The following is a 16,573-nucleotide window of genomic DNA, read 5'->3' as shown; positions in this document are numbered from 1 at the left end:
TTCTCTGCTCCTTCTGAGACACCTGGGCAGTAAAATTACTGTCTGGTGAGAATAACCTCTGGTTTGTAGAAGTGGATAAAAAGCAGCCAGTTATTTAAAAAGGCATGTCAATAAATAGCTCTTAATGAATTGTATTTATAAGATCGAGTTTTGAAACCTTAGTGGCGTACCTGCGAAGCAGTGTTTTACTGAGAGGGGCGTGTGATAGGTTTGAGATGTCTGAGCATGGTGGTTTCCCACGCTGGTTCATTCCCAGTGAAGTCTGTGCTTCCAAAGTGTAGCTGTGAATTTACAGCAATAAGCTACTGTTGGGGTTTTGTGGTTTGTGGGGTTTGTTTTTTGTTTCTTTTTTTCTTAAAGACAAATATACTTCTGATCAAGATCTGAGTCACATGTGCCCGTGTGGCCTGTGTTGTGCTCTAATACTGGTATAACTCTGTTTGAAAGACAGGCAGAAAGATAAAGAATCTGTTTTTTACATGGGTCTGAAGTCAGTTGCTCAGCCTTTTGCTTGCCAGATAGAAGAGGAGATACCCCGCAGCATCCAGGGATGTGTGCCCAAGATTAGACCCAGAATAACAGAATGCATTTTTATTCTGTATATACTCCTTTTACTGTGTTGAATCACCCAAAAGGTCTCTCGTTATAACAGGATAAGCAGCCAAAACGAGGACAAAGATGGAGACTCTGATAATGCAATCAGTGAGCTGCCTCCCACTCTTCAGGATGTTTCCCCTGACAGAAGGCGGTCGTCTTCAGATGCATCACGGTCCACTTACAGCCTCACGAGGCGGATTTCAAGTAAGGTCATCCTTCCAACATTAATGTAATTCTTGTGGGGAAGAAAATCAAACTGTAGTGCTTGCTCTTTCATCTTTTAGACAGGGAATCAAGTCAAGTTGAAGGTACATTGATTAAAATCTCCTCCTGTTCTGCAGGAACACAGTGGAAGGGGCCAGCCCTGTTTTTCTTGCTGAAGCATACGTGTGGTAATTGCACCTGAAAATGGATGGGGAGGGAAAGTGTAGCTGAACTTGCACTTCAACGTAACTAAGGGTGCTATTAATTGTTGGCAATGTAATGGTGAAAAGTCCCACTGCTGGGCATTGCAGACATGCAGTAGCTGTACCCAGAGAAGCACAAGTTGACTTGTGCCCATAAAGGCTTCAGTTGAGTTTCTAACAATAGTATTTGTGCGTTTCTCTCGTTTAGGTTTGGAGTCGAGGAGGCCAAGTTCTCCATTAATTGACATTAAACCTATTGAGTTTGGAATAATAGGAGCTAAGAAAGAAATAGTTCAACCAACTATCCTGCGAAAAACCTATACCCCAGATGACTATTTTAGAAAATTTGAACCAAGACTGTACTCTCTTGACTCGAATAGTGATGATATGGACTCCTTGACAGATGAGGAGATCTTATCAAAGTATCAGCTGGGCATGCTGCATTTTAGCACACAGTACGATCTGCTGCATAATTATCTAATAGTGCGAGTCATTGAGGCGAAAGATCTGCCTCCTCCAATTTCTTACGACGGTTCAAGGCAAGACATGGCTCACTCCAACCCCTACGTGAAGATCTGCCTTCTTCCTGATCAGAAGAACTCCAAGCAGACTGGTGTGAAACGCAAAACACAGAACCCGGTGTTTGAAGAGAGGTACACATTTGAAATCCCCTTTTTAGAAGCCCAGAGAAGAACTCTGCTTTTAACCATAGTGGATTTTGACAAATTCTCACGCCATTGTGTTATTGGCAAAGTGTCAATGCCCTTGAGCGATGTAGACCTTGTGAAAGGCGGACACTGGTGGAAAGCCCTTGTGCCTAGTTCTCAGGTAACAGAATTTATCAGATTATTGCCACACTTTTTCTCGCTGTTTTTTTTTGTGCGGTTCCTTTGCTGTTGCAAGTTCAGTAATGATTTGATTCAAGAAAGTGTATAGAGGATAAAATCTCTACAGACTTAGGGCATAATGCAGGAGCAAAAAATTGCAAGGTAGTGGTAGATTTATTTGCATTGTGTATTCCCTGAAAGAAATAAACTTGCCATAGATTTTGTCTGATGTAAGTGGCACGTTGCACGTGCATGCAAGTTTGAGCATGTGTTTTGGACTAGATTCAACCGTCTGATGAGATGGGAGGAGAAGGTGCAGAGGGTCTGTGTGCTTCCATGTCTGTTCTCGGGAAAGGGCCCTGGTCAGTGCCACCTCATCGCCAGCCAGGAAAAGAGCTGTTCAGTGGGAAGGTCCGAGCTTTGCAACCAGGAACAGCAGTTAGCTACCAAATTTGCTACTAGCAGTATCACCCACGTAGCTAGAGGCACAGGACCCTGTAAAAAGCCAAACTAAGAGCATGGCGTGAGCGGCATCTCAAACGTTTGTGCTAAGGACAGGAGTACCACTCAAGGTTGGTATAACAGAGTTGCCTCCCCCGGTTCCTTACCAGCTCTGGGGTTGCAATTTCAAAGTTTTAGAGCCTTTGCTGAATCAAAACCTTGTGTGAACTTAGAAGGTTCACATTTTCTTTGATTTTTGTGTGTTTACAAAAGGGTGGCGTAGCTAGAGGTGTTAGATGAGACAAACAGTAAATGGTTGACCTCACTTCTGATTTATGGTGTGGGTTTGAGAGTCTGATTTGGAGCAATCAGACTCTTGCAGAAGTAAAATCCACGGAGCAGTGTTTATAGGCGAAACCAGTCGGGTCTCTGACTCTGCTTTGCCCCTCTCTGTGTGCAGAGGGGCTGAGAGCGCTTTTATCTCTTGCTCAGACCTTCTGCGATGTGTGAGGGAGAAGATCAAGACCCCTGCTAACTGCAAGAGAGCTTGCTAGATTTGCTGTAATAGGAGTGTTACGGGATTAGCCTGAACATTGCTCATGCAAAAAAGAAAATTTTGAAAGTTGTGCACAAGTCAAAATCGTGGGGTCCCTGAGTGTGTCTTTGTGTCTGTGCGATCTGCTTTGCTTGGTGGGGTGGCAGCGGGGTTGAGGGGACAGCTGTGGTACGAAGCGGTTCATAAGGAAGATGAACAAGGACAGATATTCCTGGGCTCCCTTTGCTGCCTGTGCCTTTTTCTCCAAACGTTTATTTACAAACACCTGCAACAATTTATTTTTTTTTTGTATTCATGGTTCGTCACAGGCTGTGTTGTGTATCTGAGGACAGAGCTCCCCTCTTTGCATCACGTTATCCTCCCGTGATTCACACCATGCAGCCTTGCTTTTTTCCCCCTCCGCCTCTGCTTTTGCATGATAAATACTTCTCTGTATTGTGTATCTCTTTATTAGTAACATGGATTCATTCCACAGCTAATACAGACCTTGATTAGACAAGATCATCCCTGCCGTCGTATGCGGAGCTCAGAGCCAGCCCTTCCTCCCTCCCGCTCCGAAGTTGCATTGAAAGCTGCTGCTGTTTTTGGCAGTGCTGTCTGCTTCACCAGGAGTCAAGAGAAATCATTTGTGCAGAAATTGGCATTTCTGATATTTACAAAAGGAAGGAGAAAAAGAGAAAACTCTCTTTGAATGGGCAGGGCTAACCTTACAAGCCTTTTTTCATATGATAGCGAGCAGATAAAGGCAAAACTTCATTAAAGCAAGAAGTCCTTCACACCTTGATTAGTGAAGTACCTTGTTTTGATCTTTTGATACTTCCTTGTTCTTCTTGCCTTAGCTGGCAGACTGTGACTGCAAAGAGAATAGCAGTACTTGTACTAGAATATCCAGGGAGAATGTTTGGTATTATCTTCCCGTGTTTTCTCAGTGATAAGATTTTTAAAGTTCATTGAATAAGGAGTATTTTCTCTCAGTAGTGATTAAAGTTAAATGCCTTGATCAAAGGGTTAAAATAAGTCCTGGAAGAAGTAAAACAATAAAGCTTATTACTTCAAAAAACTGCATTTTAATGTCTTTCAATAACAGTGATGCTTGTGCTAGAAATTGGTGAGGTTTTTTTGGTTGCTGGCTGTCAGATCCATCATTCCACAGGCAGAATCTTCCATGATGACAATTTTTTTTTTTATACTTCTCACTTTTTTGTTTGATTATTTGAGGGACTGACAGCCTCTGTTAGTTTCCTGTTGGATTGAACCTGAGTCTGCTGAAGTGTACTTTGTGTTGGGAGATCGTGATAAGCAGGGACAAAAAAATCTACGTGCAATAGTGTTTTATTTTGCAGAAGGTGCCCTCAGATTCTGGAGAGCAATGCGAAGCTGTCGCGGTGCTGTTCTGATCATTAGTCGATGAAAATTTTCCGGGCTGGGTTGGCTGCCCGGGGGCTCTGATGCTGAGCAGCAGCTGGCAGCGGCACCCCCCCAGCGATAAAGGTCGCGTTGGAGAAAATGCTGAAGCAGGTGCTGGGAAAACCAGTAACAGGAGGGAGAGAAACATGGACGGTCATAGACGTGACATGTAAAGATGAAAGACACAAAATAGGTGGTGTTTTTTTTTATATTTTACTGGCATTTATAGACAGAAACATGGTGAGCTGGAAAGACAGAGGAAAGTGAATCCAGATGGCAGAAGCTGTGGAGAAGGTTTTATCTTCATACCGGTAGGAGTGGGATGGGGCAAGGTTTGTGGAAGAGCGGAGAAAGCAGCCTAAATGGTATTGGCTAAGATGAACAGCTGTTTTGCACTTGCTATATCCACCTGGATGCCACTGACGTGGAGTGGGCTGATAAAGGCAGGTGCTGAGTCCTTGTCCCACCCTCACCCTGAGCCCCATCAAGCCCAGAGCTGGGATGCTGCCTCAGTTCAGGGCTGTCCCAGCACGAGTGAGCCCTCCTAAAAAAGATGGGGGATGCCAGCAATCTCTTGGTGCCTGTGGTATCGGCAGGGACGGGTGGGTTTCTCCCAGGTAGAGGCATGGTCCAGCTTCTGCAGCCGATGACTCCATTGACTCCACTGCAAGCAGGACCAGGGTAAGCTCCTTAGGGCTGCGATATGGGACGTACAGCTTCTCAGTGGGTGAAAGCCTTCGTCATTAATCGCAGAATATATTCGTTACCACCTCATGGACTTGCTTTTTAATTAACAGCCTGAAAACTTACCTTGGATGTGACTGGTTGGAAGAGGCGGGCTGTGCAGCGTTGCCATGCTCGTTATGGGAATGGGTTGTCAGAGAACCCAGATACGGGTGAGCAGCGTGCTGTCCTCCCAGCCTTGAGGAGGCACAATAAAACACTTGATGCTATGATTCAGGCAAAAGACCATATCTGTGCATAAGTGCTCTTTTAGCTTGGATGGTGCGTTCAGCACGTGGTGGGATTGAGTCCAAAGCGAAGGCACAGGGGAGGCACCGTCCGGTGCATCATCACAGCCAGCAGCTAAGCAGGAGGAGTTATTCTTTGTAGAAAATGTCAGTGCAGGTGTTGCCAACTTCTTCATCCCTGGTAGTTCTGGGAGGCTTTTTCTTTCAGGGTAATTAATGTGTTTCTAAAGCGTGGTAGCTGCTCATGGAGCAGCTCGCGAGTCCAGTCCCCATAGGAACACTCTGCGCTCCTTAAATATCCCCTTAAATGTGTGTGGCTTTGCTTAATTACCATGAATGAAGTCGGCAGGCCTTGCTGTAGCTGGGCTCAGATTTGCACATTTCGCTGTTAAGATAAATTCTGAAACACATGTTCAGGACCCCAAGTTTTATTGACATATGATTCATTTATCTGTGGGCAGGAATAAATGTTTTAGACCAGCAGTAATGAGAGCTTAGAGATCATTCTATGAAAGAAAAAAAAATTGCCTGGTTGTGGTGGGAAAATAGCATAAAAATTCCTTCTCCCCTCAAATTAAGCCATTTTTATAGTAGAGGGGGTATGTATTGGACTTGCTTTTGTAACTTTGTACTGTGAGTGCACTAGAATGACAGTCACTGAAGGAGCTGTCAGCTTTGTACGTTCAGAATGGTATGTGCTTCACAAATGGAGTGGCTTTTCTATGGCAGCTCTCCACAGTTTCTGATTCCCATCTCAGGGCTAAGCCTACAAGTACTGCAGTTCTTACTGTGCCTTGGCTGGGACGGAAAAGGGAGAAAGGAATTTGAAATTCAGGTATGGGTCATTTCGGAGCCTTTCTTTTGGGTGGTACATTGAATTCTGCCCTGCAGCCAGGTGGTTATGGCATGTGGCTTGGAGGCCTCCAGTTGTGCGTGTACCCGTTTTGTCCTTGGCACCCTTGGTCCTTGGCTTATCCGTTGCAGCCCCGAGAAGGAGCCATTCCTGGGGAACATCTAAATAATGCCTTGTGTCTGGTAACACAGTGTATTATTGAAAATAATGCCAGCATCCATCTCTTGTACAGGCATAAAGCACTGGACAGCTGTAAATTGGCCAGGGAGAGACTTGGTTCAGAGAGAGATGACCCAACAGTTGGCTCTAGGCTGTGTGCGTCGGTGTGGAACAGGGGTCTGTGTTTGTGACATAGAGTCACGGGAAGTTAAATATGGAAGTGAGCCTTGTCAGGGTTTTTTCCTTTTCTTTCTTTTTTTTAGCTCTCCAAAAGCTTAGCAACTGCTTAATTAAAGGAATGATGCAGAATCACTGATGATGAACTTGGTTACATGGGGGTCTGCTCTCTCATTAACGGGATGCTAAAATCAATGTGGCAGTTTACTTGTGTCCAGCGGAAAAGACACCCTGGGCAAAGTCTGGCTGGGAGTGGGATGCCACCACCCTGCAGGTCACTGGAGTTGAGGGAACAGTGGTGGGATGCCGTGGGCATTTATCTGTCCCATGGCCTGCCCAGGGAAAGCTCAACAGCAGTGCAGCAAGCTCCAGGATTTCCATACTCCTTCCCCATGTGCCTTGTTTCCTGACAACATTTTTTGCTCTTAACCTGTGATTTGTTGTTGTATTTTGGCTTATGGCATTCTACCATCTTTCTTTCATTCTGTACCTTTATTTTTTTCCCCAGATCCATTTCAGTTGTGTTGGTTTTTTTTTTTTCTTTTCCAGTCTTTAAAACTCCAACACTGAGAAATTTTTCTTCTTGATCATTTTCACTTCTTTATCCTTATCAGTCTCTTCTGCTTCCAGCTGCCATCTCGGTCACCTCGTCCCTTCCGCTCTGTGGTGTTCACTCTGTGCCCTTTCTGCGGAGGTCGGGGATGCTGTGGGCTTTATTTTGCTGAGGAGGAGCCCAGAGGAGAAAGGATGGTGGGGTCTGTGAACAGGGTTCCCTTTCCTTAGGCTTCTTCCCAAAGATCTTTGCACAGGTGAGGCTTTCTTCTGGCCATGCAAGCTGATGCAAAGCCAGTTAGACTTTAGAAGGGATTTTGTGACTCTCTTCGCCGTACATTTACTCAGCGTCTGTTACATAGGTAATGCTGTTCCTATCTGGCGGTAAGCATGTATTTTTTTTCAGGTTCTGGTCCTTAATAGCTCAGCCTTCCCGAAATGATTGCTGTGTGTCACAAGATGCTGTAGAAAGTCTGCTAGAGCAAACTGTTCTAAACCATCAGTTTTCTAATGTGCCTGGAGGTACCATCACAGATAACCTTGAGGAGGAAAATCAATCTGAAACTTCATTAAGAGCGTTGCATAGATGTCTGTGCTGATGTAATGTGCTCTGGTTCCCGGCGGGAGCTGGGGAGGGTTTCAGCTGCAGAATTTTGCTGGTGTTGTAGCAATGCACAGCAAACAGTCTGGGGGGGCTGCGGGGAAAGAATTGCCCTGATCCAAACAAGATGGGCAAATGACATTAATTAAAAACTCCTCTTCCCTAGAGATAGCCTCTTTGTGTTTTGGAGATGACAGAAAAGAGAAAAAAAAACTACTTATGTGTGTCTGGTTCAACCCAAAGGGTAACTGCAGAAGGTTCTGGATCACAGGCGAGCCCACGGCTTCAAATCCAAATGACTGTCTGTGTAATACAGCAGTGGAGAGGAACAGCCAGGAGTGAAATGTTAATCAGAGCTTCAGGAGAGCCTCAGACAGCCCAGACTGGGTGTCACTCCGGCACCTCATCAAACAGGAAATTGCTTTTCCAGGGTCATCTGGGATCTCGGCACAAATCAGCATAATAATGGCAACAAAAATGATGCCTGAGGGGCACCTCTGCACGCTGCGTTCTGTGAGCAAAATATTTGAGGCAAAACCAACAGCATTTTAGTTTCTTGATGAAAGGACCTAGGAAAAGTAAATCTCGGGCACTTCCTTTCCCTACAGTGAGCAATGGCGATGACACTTCTCATGCATAAGCATCCTTCTCCTCTGCTTGGCCCCTCTGCGAGTCTGAGGCTTGGAGAGGCTCCAGCGTGTGACAAAGCAAAAGCCGTGCGTGTGTGCCTGCAGCCCCCAGCGAGACGTGGCTTCGCGCTGGTGCTGATAAAGACGCCTGTAAACAAGGTGATGGGCCTGGGGGTCAATGGGTATGGTGACAGAGTGGGTCTAGGCTGCAGGTGAGCTCAGTGGGTCTGTGGGCTGGAGGAGCACCCTGGGCAGCTCCTGTGGCCCCATGAACCACCTGAGACCTCCGTGGCCGCTCGTCCCAACCTGAGCCGCATCTCCTGCCTGACCCATGACAAGAAGGGGTTTGTCATCTGTTGCTCCATCTGGCAGTGGAGCCCGCTGTGCTCCCCGGTTACCTCTGTTTTGCCTGCTGAGCCAGCGAGCCCGTTAAGCCGCAGCTCTGCCTGCATCCCCGTCTTCCTCTCTGACACAAACTGTGCCACCAGCGCGTCTTGTTAGCACGATTGTCACATCAGCAAAGGTACACCGTGGCGTGAGCTTGTCAGGGAGAGCACGGGGAACTGAAACCTGAGGAGGTATGCCTGGTACCTCGGCCTCCTGGAGTGACCCCTTAATTCCTTGTTGGCTGATGATGACGGGTGACCGAAGAACAGGACGAAGCTGGCGAGCGTGGTCAGTGCGGCACGGCAGAGGCACATGTGGCTGGGGAGGAACACGTGGTGGCTGCTGGTCTGTTTTCTCGAGTGCTTGACGTCCCCTCGCGCACTGTGGCAGGATTTGAAGCGCGTTTCCTAGATCCTCACGGCTAAGCTAGAAATAACGCGTTTGTAAGATCAGAGGCAGTTTGCTGCTCAGTTAAGTGCCGTGAAAAGGCTGAGTCACTCGTACGGGAGGTGAGCTGCCCAGGGACCTGGGGTTCCTTCTGCAAACACCGTTTGTGATCGCTGCGAACACGGCTGGTGCTCTGCCTGCACCGGGGCTGCTGCGTTCGTGCTGCCTGTGAGCACACCCACCCTGCCGCGGCCTCTGGGGGCTTGACTGTATGTTCCTTCCCTCAAAATAATTAGCAGGAATCTGGGCACGCTGGAAAAGTGTTGAGGGGCAGAAGGTGCTATTGATATTTGGGAAATCAGGCTTGATCTGAGACTCTAATATTAAAGCTGGTGGTAGTCTGTCTTCTGACTTCAGTGGATCCCACTTACAGAGTACAGCCTTTTATATCTCACCTTACTCAAATTTAAGCCCAGACAGTCAAAAAGATTTTTCTAGAGGTGCCAGTATCCCTGTTACGTTAGGTCCTATGGAAAATCAGGGCTTTAGCTTTGCCTTTACCCACCGAAGGCTCGTGGGTTAGGCAGCAGTGTGATGGTTGTGTTATAGTGGCTCCTTCAATAACCTCTGCAGGGGTTACCAGACACCGTGCTTGGGAGGGTAGATGCCTGGTTTTCCTGTCTGTGCCTTGGTGGGTGTTACATACCCAGTGTGATATTGTCAGTGTACAACGTGGGGCGATTTTTTAAAAATGGAGCATAGATGTAAATGTTTCAGAAGTGTGGAGATCTACCATCCCTTGCTGAGCTTTCCCCCTCCTCCCTGACCCAGAGAGGCCCCTTAGTTCCTGCAGGTCTTGGATAAGGTCAACAGGTTCCACCAATGAACAAATCCAGTATTAATTACCCCAAATCTTAATGTGGATTTTCAGCACTCTAAGCTTGAGGTGACTTGAAAGTTCCTACATCCCTGCCCAGTGCCCGCCTGCCTCCTGGCTATGCAGAAGTTTGGTATTTGCAGCCGGAGCTGTTTGATTGTCTCTTCCCAGCAGGTAATAACATCACTAATTAGTTTCCTAATTTGTGCTGTGCAAATGTACCTGAATTTCTAGGAATTAAAGCCTGCGTGGAACCTGACACAGCGGTGAATGCAAGTGGAAGTAGGACTGGATATGTTAAAATGTTGTTGATGTGTTATGAAAAATGAGCTGGGGTCGAGGGGTACCTCAGGTGGATCCTGTTGTGGGCGCTGCGATGCTTCGTTCCTGGTAATAGATTTAGAAGTTACCAGCTGCTCTTGATGATGAACGTGTCTTCAGGCTGTTCCAGTCAAAGACTGGAGAGGAGCAGTTTTGGAGAAAATCAAACCAAAGATGGTAGTTCAAATTAGATAGATGATGTTTAAATCACCTTGGATGTGAGACTCTCTTAGATCCTTATGTTGTGCAACCATTGGGCACAACGGTGTATGTAGGACTTTTGACCTCGCAAAAGTCGTGTGCATATTGGGTCAGGTTTGTGTTGGGGAATGGCTTTCTGATGGAAATAAAATACCATGTATTGAACTGTGATATGGGAGTTGGCAAAGGTTGACAGAAGAGGGGTGCCTTCTCCATGAGGCAAAAGTACTGTAGCAATGGAAGAAATGTGATGTGAGTGTGTGTGCTGCGTAGTCATATACTGCCATGTATTGTGACCCAAGAGATGCTGTGACGAAAGGAGTTTGGGGTAAGAAATCAGATGCTTTTCCTCATGGGGGAAGAGGGGCTGTGGTCAGGCAGAAGGTGGGCCAGCTTGGGGTGGGTGCTGCCAGGCTGGCTCTGGAGCTGGCTCCTGGGGCAGCGGAGCATGCGAGGAGGGCACGTGGGTTTACCTTAGGATCTGTGATGTAGATCCACACTTTTTGCCCAGGGGCTGAGTCAGGAGGCTGCTGTACTTGCAGCTGTTGCCCTGCTCCCCGCGTGGTGCTTCCCTCATCCTTTGCTCATTAAATGTGTGGGGTCAAACACAGAGGGGGTGGCTTTGCCAGCTCCTGAAACGCAGAGACCTTTGATGTGAAATCGGGCAGCCTATTGCCATATTTTCCATAGAAAGCAAAAAAAAGGATATTGAATTAAATTGAATTGTATCATATAGCGTCAGAGGTGCAGGACTTGCTCAGCTTGCCACCTGCTCCTGCATGCCATGCACGTCCCTCTGCCTTCGCCGGGAGTAGTCAACAGGAGCAGGAGAAGAGACACAGTGCCTCGGGGAAAACTTTTGATACCATCACCGTATGTGAGTTTTAGCGCTTGGCTCGTTAGGTGAGGAGCGAGCAGCCTACTGTTAGCGGGAGCCGTTGTGTGCTGCTGGCCGGGCAAGAGGTGCTCCTGGCAGAGGGACGGGGCTTTTCCCCGAACCTCGGGTTCGGCCTGAGTCCTCTGGTTCATCTGTGCTTGGTGGAAATGGTGCTTTTCCATTTGCAGCTGAGTAGCTGTGAGCTGGTTCGGTTTCCTGTCAGCCCAAGCCTTGGTTTCCCCAGAGCCGTTGATAGCTTTGCTGGGGATGGGTGCCTCGTGTGCCGGCCCATCTGCTGAGGAACCTGGTTGTTTGGGTCAATTCAGGCTGTGACTGTGGCTCAGAATTTTTTTCTTTATTGTCTACCCAGTCCTTTAGTCTCTGATTTTTGTAATCTAATATTTGGATCATCAGTAAAGATATCTAAGCCTTTTGTTATGGTTGCAGTACCACTGCAGCTCCTTTTCCTTTTGGGAACGGGCTGTGACCATCCGATCTAGGTGTGGGTTTGAACTGTTTGGGTATTTGGGATGAAGAATTAGCTCTGCACTCCTGTGTGGACCTGAGATGAGGCAGATGGATTGATGCCCTGCCCGGGGTGTGTTTTCAGTCTCCAGAGTTGTTTTGTTGTGTGTATTTGCACCTGAGAACAGCAGCATCTCAGAGCCAGGTTGTGCTGGAGGGAGAGGTTATTTTAAGCTGTCATGTCTGAGGAGCAGTGATGTCAGTTCTCCAGGTCTTTTTTAATTACTAGTTTTGAGCATCATTAAGTGAAAGGAAAAGAAATAATGGCTGAACAGCTCTATTGGTGTGAAGTTATGGCCGTGGTACGGCCTGATGGTCAGCAAGGGCACGGTTAAGCTGTGCCGTGGTCTCTGGGTAGAACGGGCTGGATGCCAAGGGGATGTCTCCTCTGAATTGCCCTCCTGTGACCCAGGGATGCATTAACCATCTCGTGCCTTAAACTTCCCAAGTGGCTGGTGTGGTCCTTGGGGGCTGGGAAGGAAAGAGGATGTGTTCTCCAATGGGTCCATGTTTGGTACATTAATAAAGAGTGAGGTGGTAAGATCAGAACCATGTGGAACCGTTCAAAATGGAGCAGGTAGAAACTACTGACCTTGTATTCATTCCTCCTTATAGATCCCCTTTGCATGACTGCTGAAAAGCTGGTGAAGGATCAGTGATTAAAGAACGGTCTTCACCTGAGGATAGTATTCTTTCTTGTTCTGCTCAGCATGAGGTACCACCAGATGGTTCTTGGTTGCAGTTTAGAGCGTGACTAAAATTTATTTTTCAGGCACTTAGACAAGTGGGATTTATTTAATTTCTCTTCCTGTTCTTCCCTTCCCCTCCGAGCTCTGTTCTGAAATTCCACGTTCCCTTTTCCCTGCAGAATGAAGTGGAGCTGGGAGAGCTGCTGTTGTCACTAAACTACCTACCCAGCGCGGGAAGGCTGAACGTGGACATCATCAGAGCAAAACAGCTTCTTCAGACAGACATGAGCCAAGGTTCAGGTAAAGGGCAGTGCGTTTCTCACATTACTCATGCACCGCTTGTATGTGCTTTTAAAGCAGGTCAGTGGTGAGGCTGCAGTTTGTGGGGGACCCAGGGGGATTTGGTTGCTCATTTCCTATTAATACAAGGCTCTGGGTATTCATTTTATATATAAAGCCAACAGTAATGAAAGTATTTGGAACACTTACCCTGAGATAAAATGGAGGGTGTGAGTACCTTTGCCATGTTTAAAGTACAAATCTCTGAACCAGGGTGAGGTGAGGAGCCAGGAGCTCTGAATTACCCCTGTGCTGTGTTGTGTAAGGCAGCCTGTTCGTGGCTGCGCTGTGTTTTGCAGATGCTGCGTGCTGCCTGTCAATGTTGCCGTGGTTTCATTTACGCTCTCTAGCCGCTCTGTCGATGGTGTGAGGTTTTTCCAGTGTCCATGCGTTGCTCACTGCCGTTCGTGAGTGTGCTGGCCGGTAATTGCTTCATGTGTATGTCCTCAGGTGTTTTTCCCGTGTTGCCTGCCCCAGCCACTGCTGCTGCCAGAATATTGGCATTTTCCAAACAGAGCGGGGTGCTTGGCCTCTGTCGAGGCTGTCATTAATCGTGGTTTTGGCAGGGACCGTTTTTAATCCAGCTGCCTGACTTCTGCAAATCCCTGGGAGCGGCGCAGTGGTGCAAGTCCCAGTCATTTCCAAATGCCGTCTTCCAGTACGGCCCATCCCTGCGGTGCCCAACCTTCACGAACCAGGGTACCGACTCACGATGCCCGTAACGCAGAGCCTGTGTTTTGGTTTTTTTTTGTCAGATCCCTTTGTGAAAATTCAGCTTGTTCATGGATTGAAATTAACAAAAACCAAGAAGACCTCCTGCATGCGGGGGACGATAGATCCCTTCTACAATGAGTCCTTCAGCTTCAAGGTTCCACAGGAAGAACTGGAGAACGCCAGCCTAGTGTTCACAGGTAAATGTGGTGGTGTTACGGACTTGGCACAGTCATGGTTGCCTCCGAGGTGAGCAAAGAAGCAGTTGTGGGTGTGCAGATGAGCCTGTGTAGGACGGTGTCTGTTCCAGTAGCCACCCTACAAGGGGTGGCTATCACTGGGTTCTCCAGGGAAGCTTAATTAGCACTCTATCCTCTGCAGAAGCTGTTCCCAGCATTGCCACCTGATGGCTGGAGCTGGTTGGGAGTGCACCTCGTTGGTCCTGTGCTTTATTGGTGCCGTTGGGAATGCTTTTGTGCAGAGGAGGAGGAGGAGGCATTAATTACACTTCTCGGCGGCAACCAAGTTGGGCATGAAGTCAGAAATTAGAAGAATGAGAGGAAAGTATTGAATGATCCCAGAGCCCAAACACAGGCAAAGATAACTTCTGGTACTTGCTATAATTTGCCGGTGAGACAATGCAGCTATAGGTGTTTGACACTGATGTCACCCGTTCCTGAAGCAGGTTTGTTCATGCCTTTATTTTTAAAGGGCTGGGACTCGGTGCCAAGCCCCGCGTGGCACAGCTGAGATAGACCAGGACATAGACCATGCAGGCTGCGGGCCAGGAGGAGTCCCAGAGCTGACCTCACTCCAGAGCTTTGTCAGAGCTGGAGATGTTTGCCTGGGACAGGAATTCTTATTTCTAAACAATTTCTGAATCTCCTGGTTTTGTTCTCTAGGCATGAAAATGGCCAGTAGAAACTGGCAACTGGGCACGCTGCTCGGAGCAGGGGTACCAGGGCGCAGGGATGAGTCCCCGGCTGTGCTCTCACCTGCGGGCTGGGCAGGAGCTGAACCGAGGCCATGGGTCCACTGTGGCCAGTGACCTTTTATGCTCTTCCGCAGCGTGGAGGTCTTGGGCCGGGCTGCAGGGACCCCTGGGAAGTGGTGGGTTTCCCTCCCGTGCCATGACTTCACCCAGCCTGTGTGTGCTGTGGAGCTGGGGCACCGTCAGGAGCAGGGCCAGACCTTGCCCTCTGGAGGAGCAGAGGGGCTGGGTGGTGGGACGCGTGCTCTGCTGCCGCACTGGGCCCCAATGATTCACAAACACCTTTTTTGGCAGCTTCCCACCCATTGCTCACCATCTGTCGATGAAGAGAAGGGAATCTGCATCTGAAAGAACACATTTTGAAGTATTTAAAAATTTTTATTTCTTACCTGGCAGATACAGGTGTCACAGCTGGTCCAAGGAGCCTAATTCCAACCCATTAGTTTGTTTCCAAACAAGTTATAACAAAAGTGAAGCTGATCAGCAATTTAAATTTTGCCCTTCATGCTCAGAAATTTCCTCAGCAAAAAGTCTATAATTCATCATTGCTTTGCATGCACGTCACCCTGACTGTACCTTGCATGTGCAATGATGAATTTGTTCGTGGAAGCTTCCATCAGGTGATCTTGCAACAGGAGTGAAATACTCTCTTCTTTGTTTTCCCCTTTTCCTAACAGAAGAAGAAAAGGCGAACAGAGTAGCAGCTCTGTGCAGTCGGAAGGGTGGGGGGAATACGCTGCTCCTTTCCATGGCTGATGAAGTTAGCGTTAATGAGTCGGTGTCTGATTATTTCTTTCTGTGCAAATAGATGTGTTCTCAAATAAGTCAACGGGCAGTTAGCTGATCTATGGTCACATGTAATACAGTAGCATTTCACCGGCAGGCCTTCCAAGTGGTGCTTCACTTTCTAAGTGACGTGTTGCTTGCTTTGAACATTGCAATAAATAGTCCCAGGCCAGAAATGTCCCCAGCAGCTCCAAAGCTGGGAAGGAGCGTGCAGCACTTTGCGGAGGAGCAGTGGGGCCAGGGTCTCGTGGCCACTCTCGGACCGAAGGGCGACGTGTGGCTCGGGCACGGCGCGGAGGCGGGCGTGTTTGGGCTTGCTGCTTTTGCCGTGGTCGGGACTCTGTTGTTTGAGATACGTGGTTTGTGTAGCCAATACATAGCTGGAGCCAGAGGTGTTGGTCATGTTGTTGTGTGTACAGTCTTCTGCTGGTTTGGTGCCAGCACTGCCTCCCGTTGTTAGGGCAGCCAAGACCATTAGAGGAGCCAGGAGTCCGTCTTGTTGCAAGGACCTTTGGATCAGGACCCCTGCCCAGGCATCTGCGGTGTCCTGGGAGTGAGGTGGTTCGGGGGATGTAGTAGTGGAGAAGATGCTGAGCCATGTTTGGTGTTCACCTAGGTGATGGAGATGCTCCAGATGTTGGTGGAAGCGTGTCCCCAAGAGCAGGTGCAGCACCAGTTTCTTCTTGTGTGCATCTATGAGGTTTTAATAAAATGAGTATCAGCGTGCAGCTTGGCTGAAGTTCTGGGATGGGGATGGTGGTATTCCCCATACAGCTGCCGCCTTGGCATGTTAGGGTGTCACGCGGCTTGAAAGCTTGTAAAGGGCTTTGGGATCTTCTGCTAAAAGACAATAAAGAGCAAATGGTTGCCAGCATGGAGGACCTGTACCTCGCAATGGGAGCATCTTTTTATTATTTTGTATCTCTACAAAGCAGGAGCGTAAGCCACATTTTTTGTCTAGGTTTGTTGTTTGTACTTGGGTTTTTTTTTTTGGCTACAGTGGTGGTTCTTTCTGTTGTGTGTTTTGTGGGAGTTGTTTTTTATTTCTTATTTTTTTCAATCCACAGCTCTAGTTCATTAGGTCAGTTAATTAAATTTGCTGTTGAGTCAAAGTCCAATTGAAAAGAAAAATAATCCTGCTCGAAGGGCGGGTGACGATGCTTTGAATGGAGAGCTCTAAAAGCAGTCATGGGAGTCAGAAGTGAGTATATCTTCAATAATTTAAAGGAACCTTTTTTGTGGCTTCGTATTTTGGACCCAGTGTGCAGCTGTCTTTACATTGGCTTGGCTTCACTGGAAAGCCGT

The 16,573-nt window shown here is 47.7% G+C and overlaps 1 protein-coding gene across 1 annotated transcript in view; it reads left to right on the top strand.

Moving 5' to 3' along the window:
* The window catches only part of SYT17 (synaptotagmin 17), a 39,306-nt gene that overhangs the window by 9,442 nt on the left and 13,291 nt on the right, over positions 1-16,573 (top strand). The window contains exons 4-7 of the mRNA XM_068423281.1: positions 653-801; positions 1,213-1,832; positions 12,621-12,741; positions 13,536-13,691. Of these exons, the coding sequence (XP_068279382.1) occupies positions 653-801; positions 1,213-1,832; positions 12,621-12,741; positions 13,536-13,691 (1,046 nt within the window). The remainder of the gene's footprint in view (positions 1-652; positions 802-1,212; positions 1,833-12,620; positions 12,742-13,535; positions 13,692-16,573) is intronic.

The sequence above is a fragment of the Nyctibius grandis genome, chromosome Z, assembly GCF_013368605.1.
Source record: "Nyctibius grandis isolate bNycGra1 chromosome Z, bNycGra1.pri, whole genome shotgun sequence".
NCBI classification, from domain to species: domain Eukaryota; kingdom Metazoa; phylum Chordata; class Aves; order Nyctibiiformes; family Nyctibiidae; genus Nyctibius; species Nyctibius grandis.
Note: the sequence above shows the minus strand (reverse complement) of the source record. Positions and strands in the feature narration are given on the sequence as shown.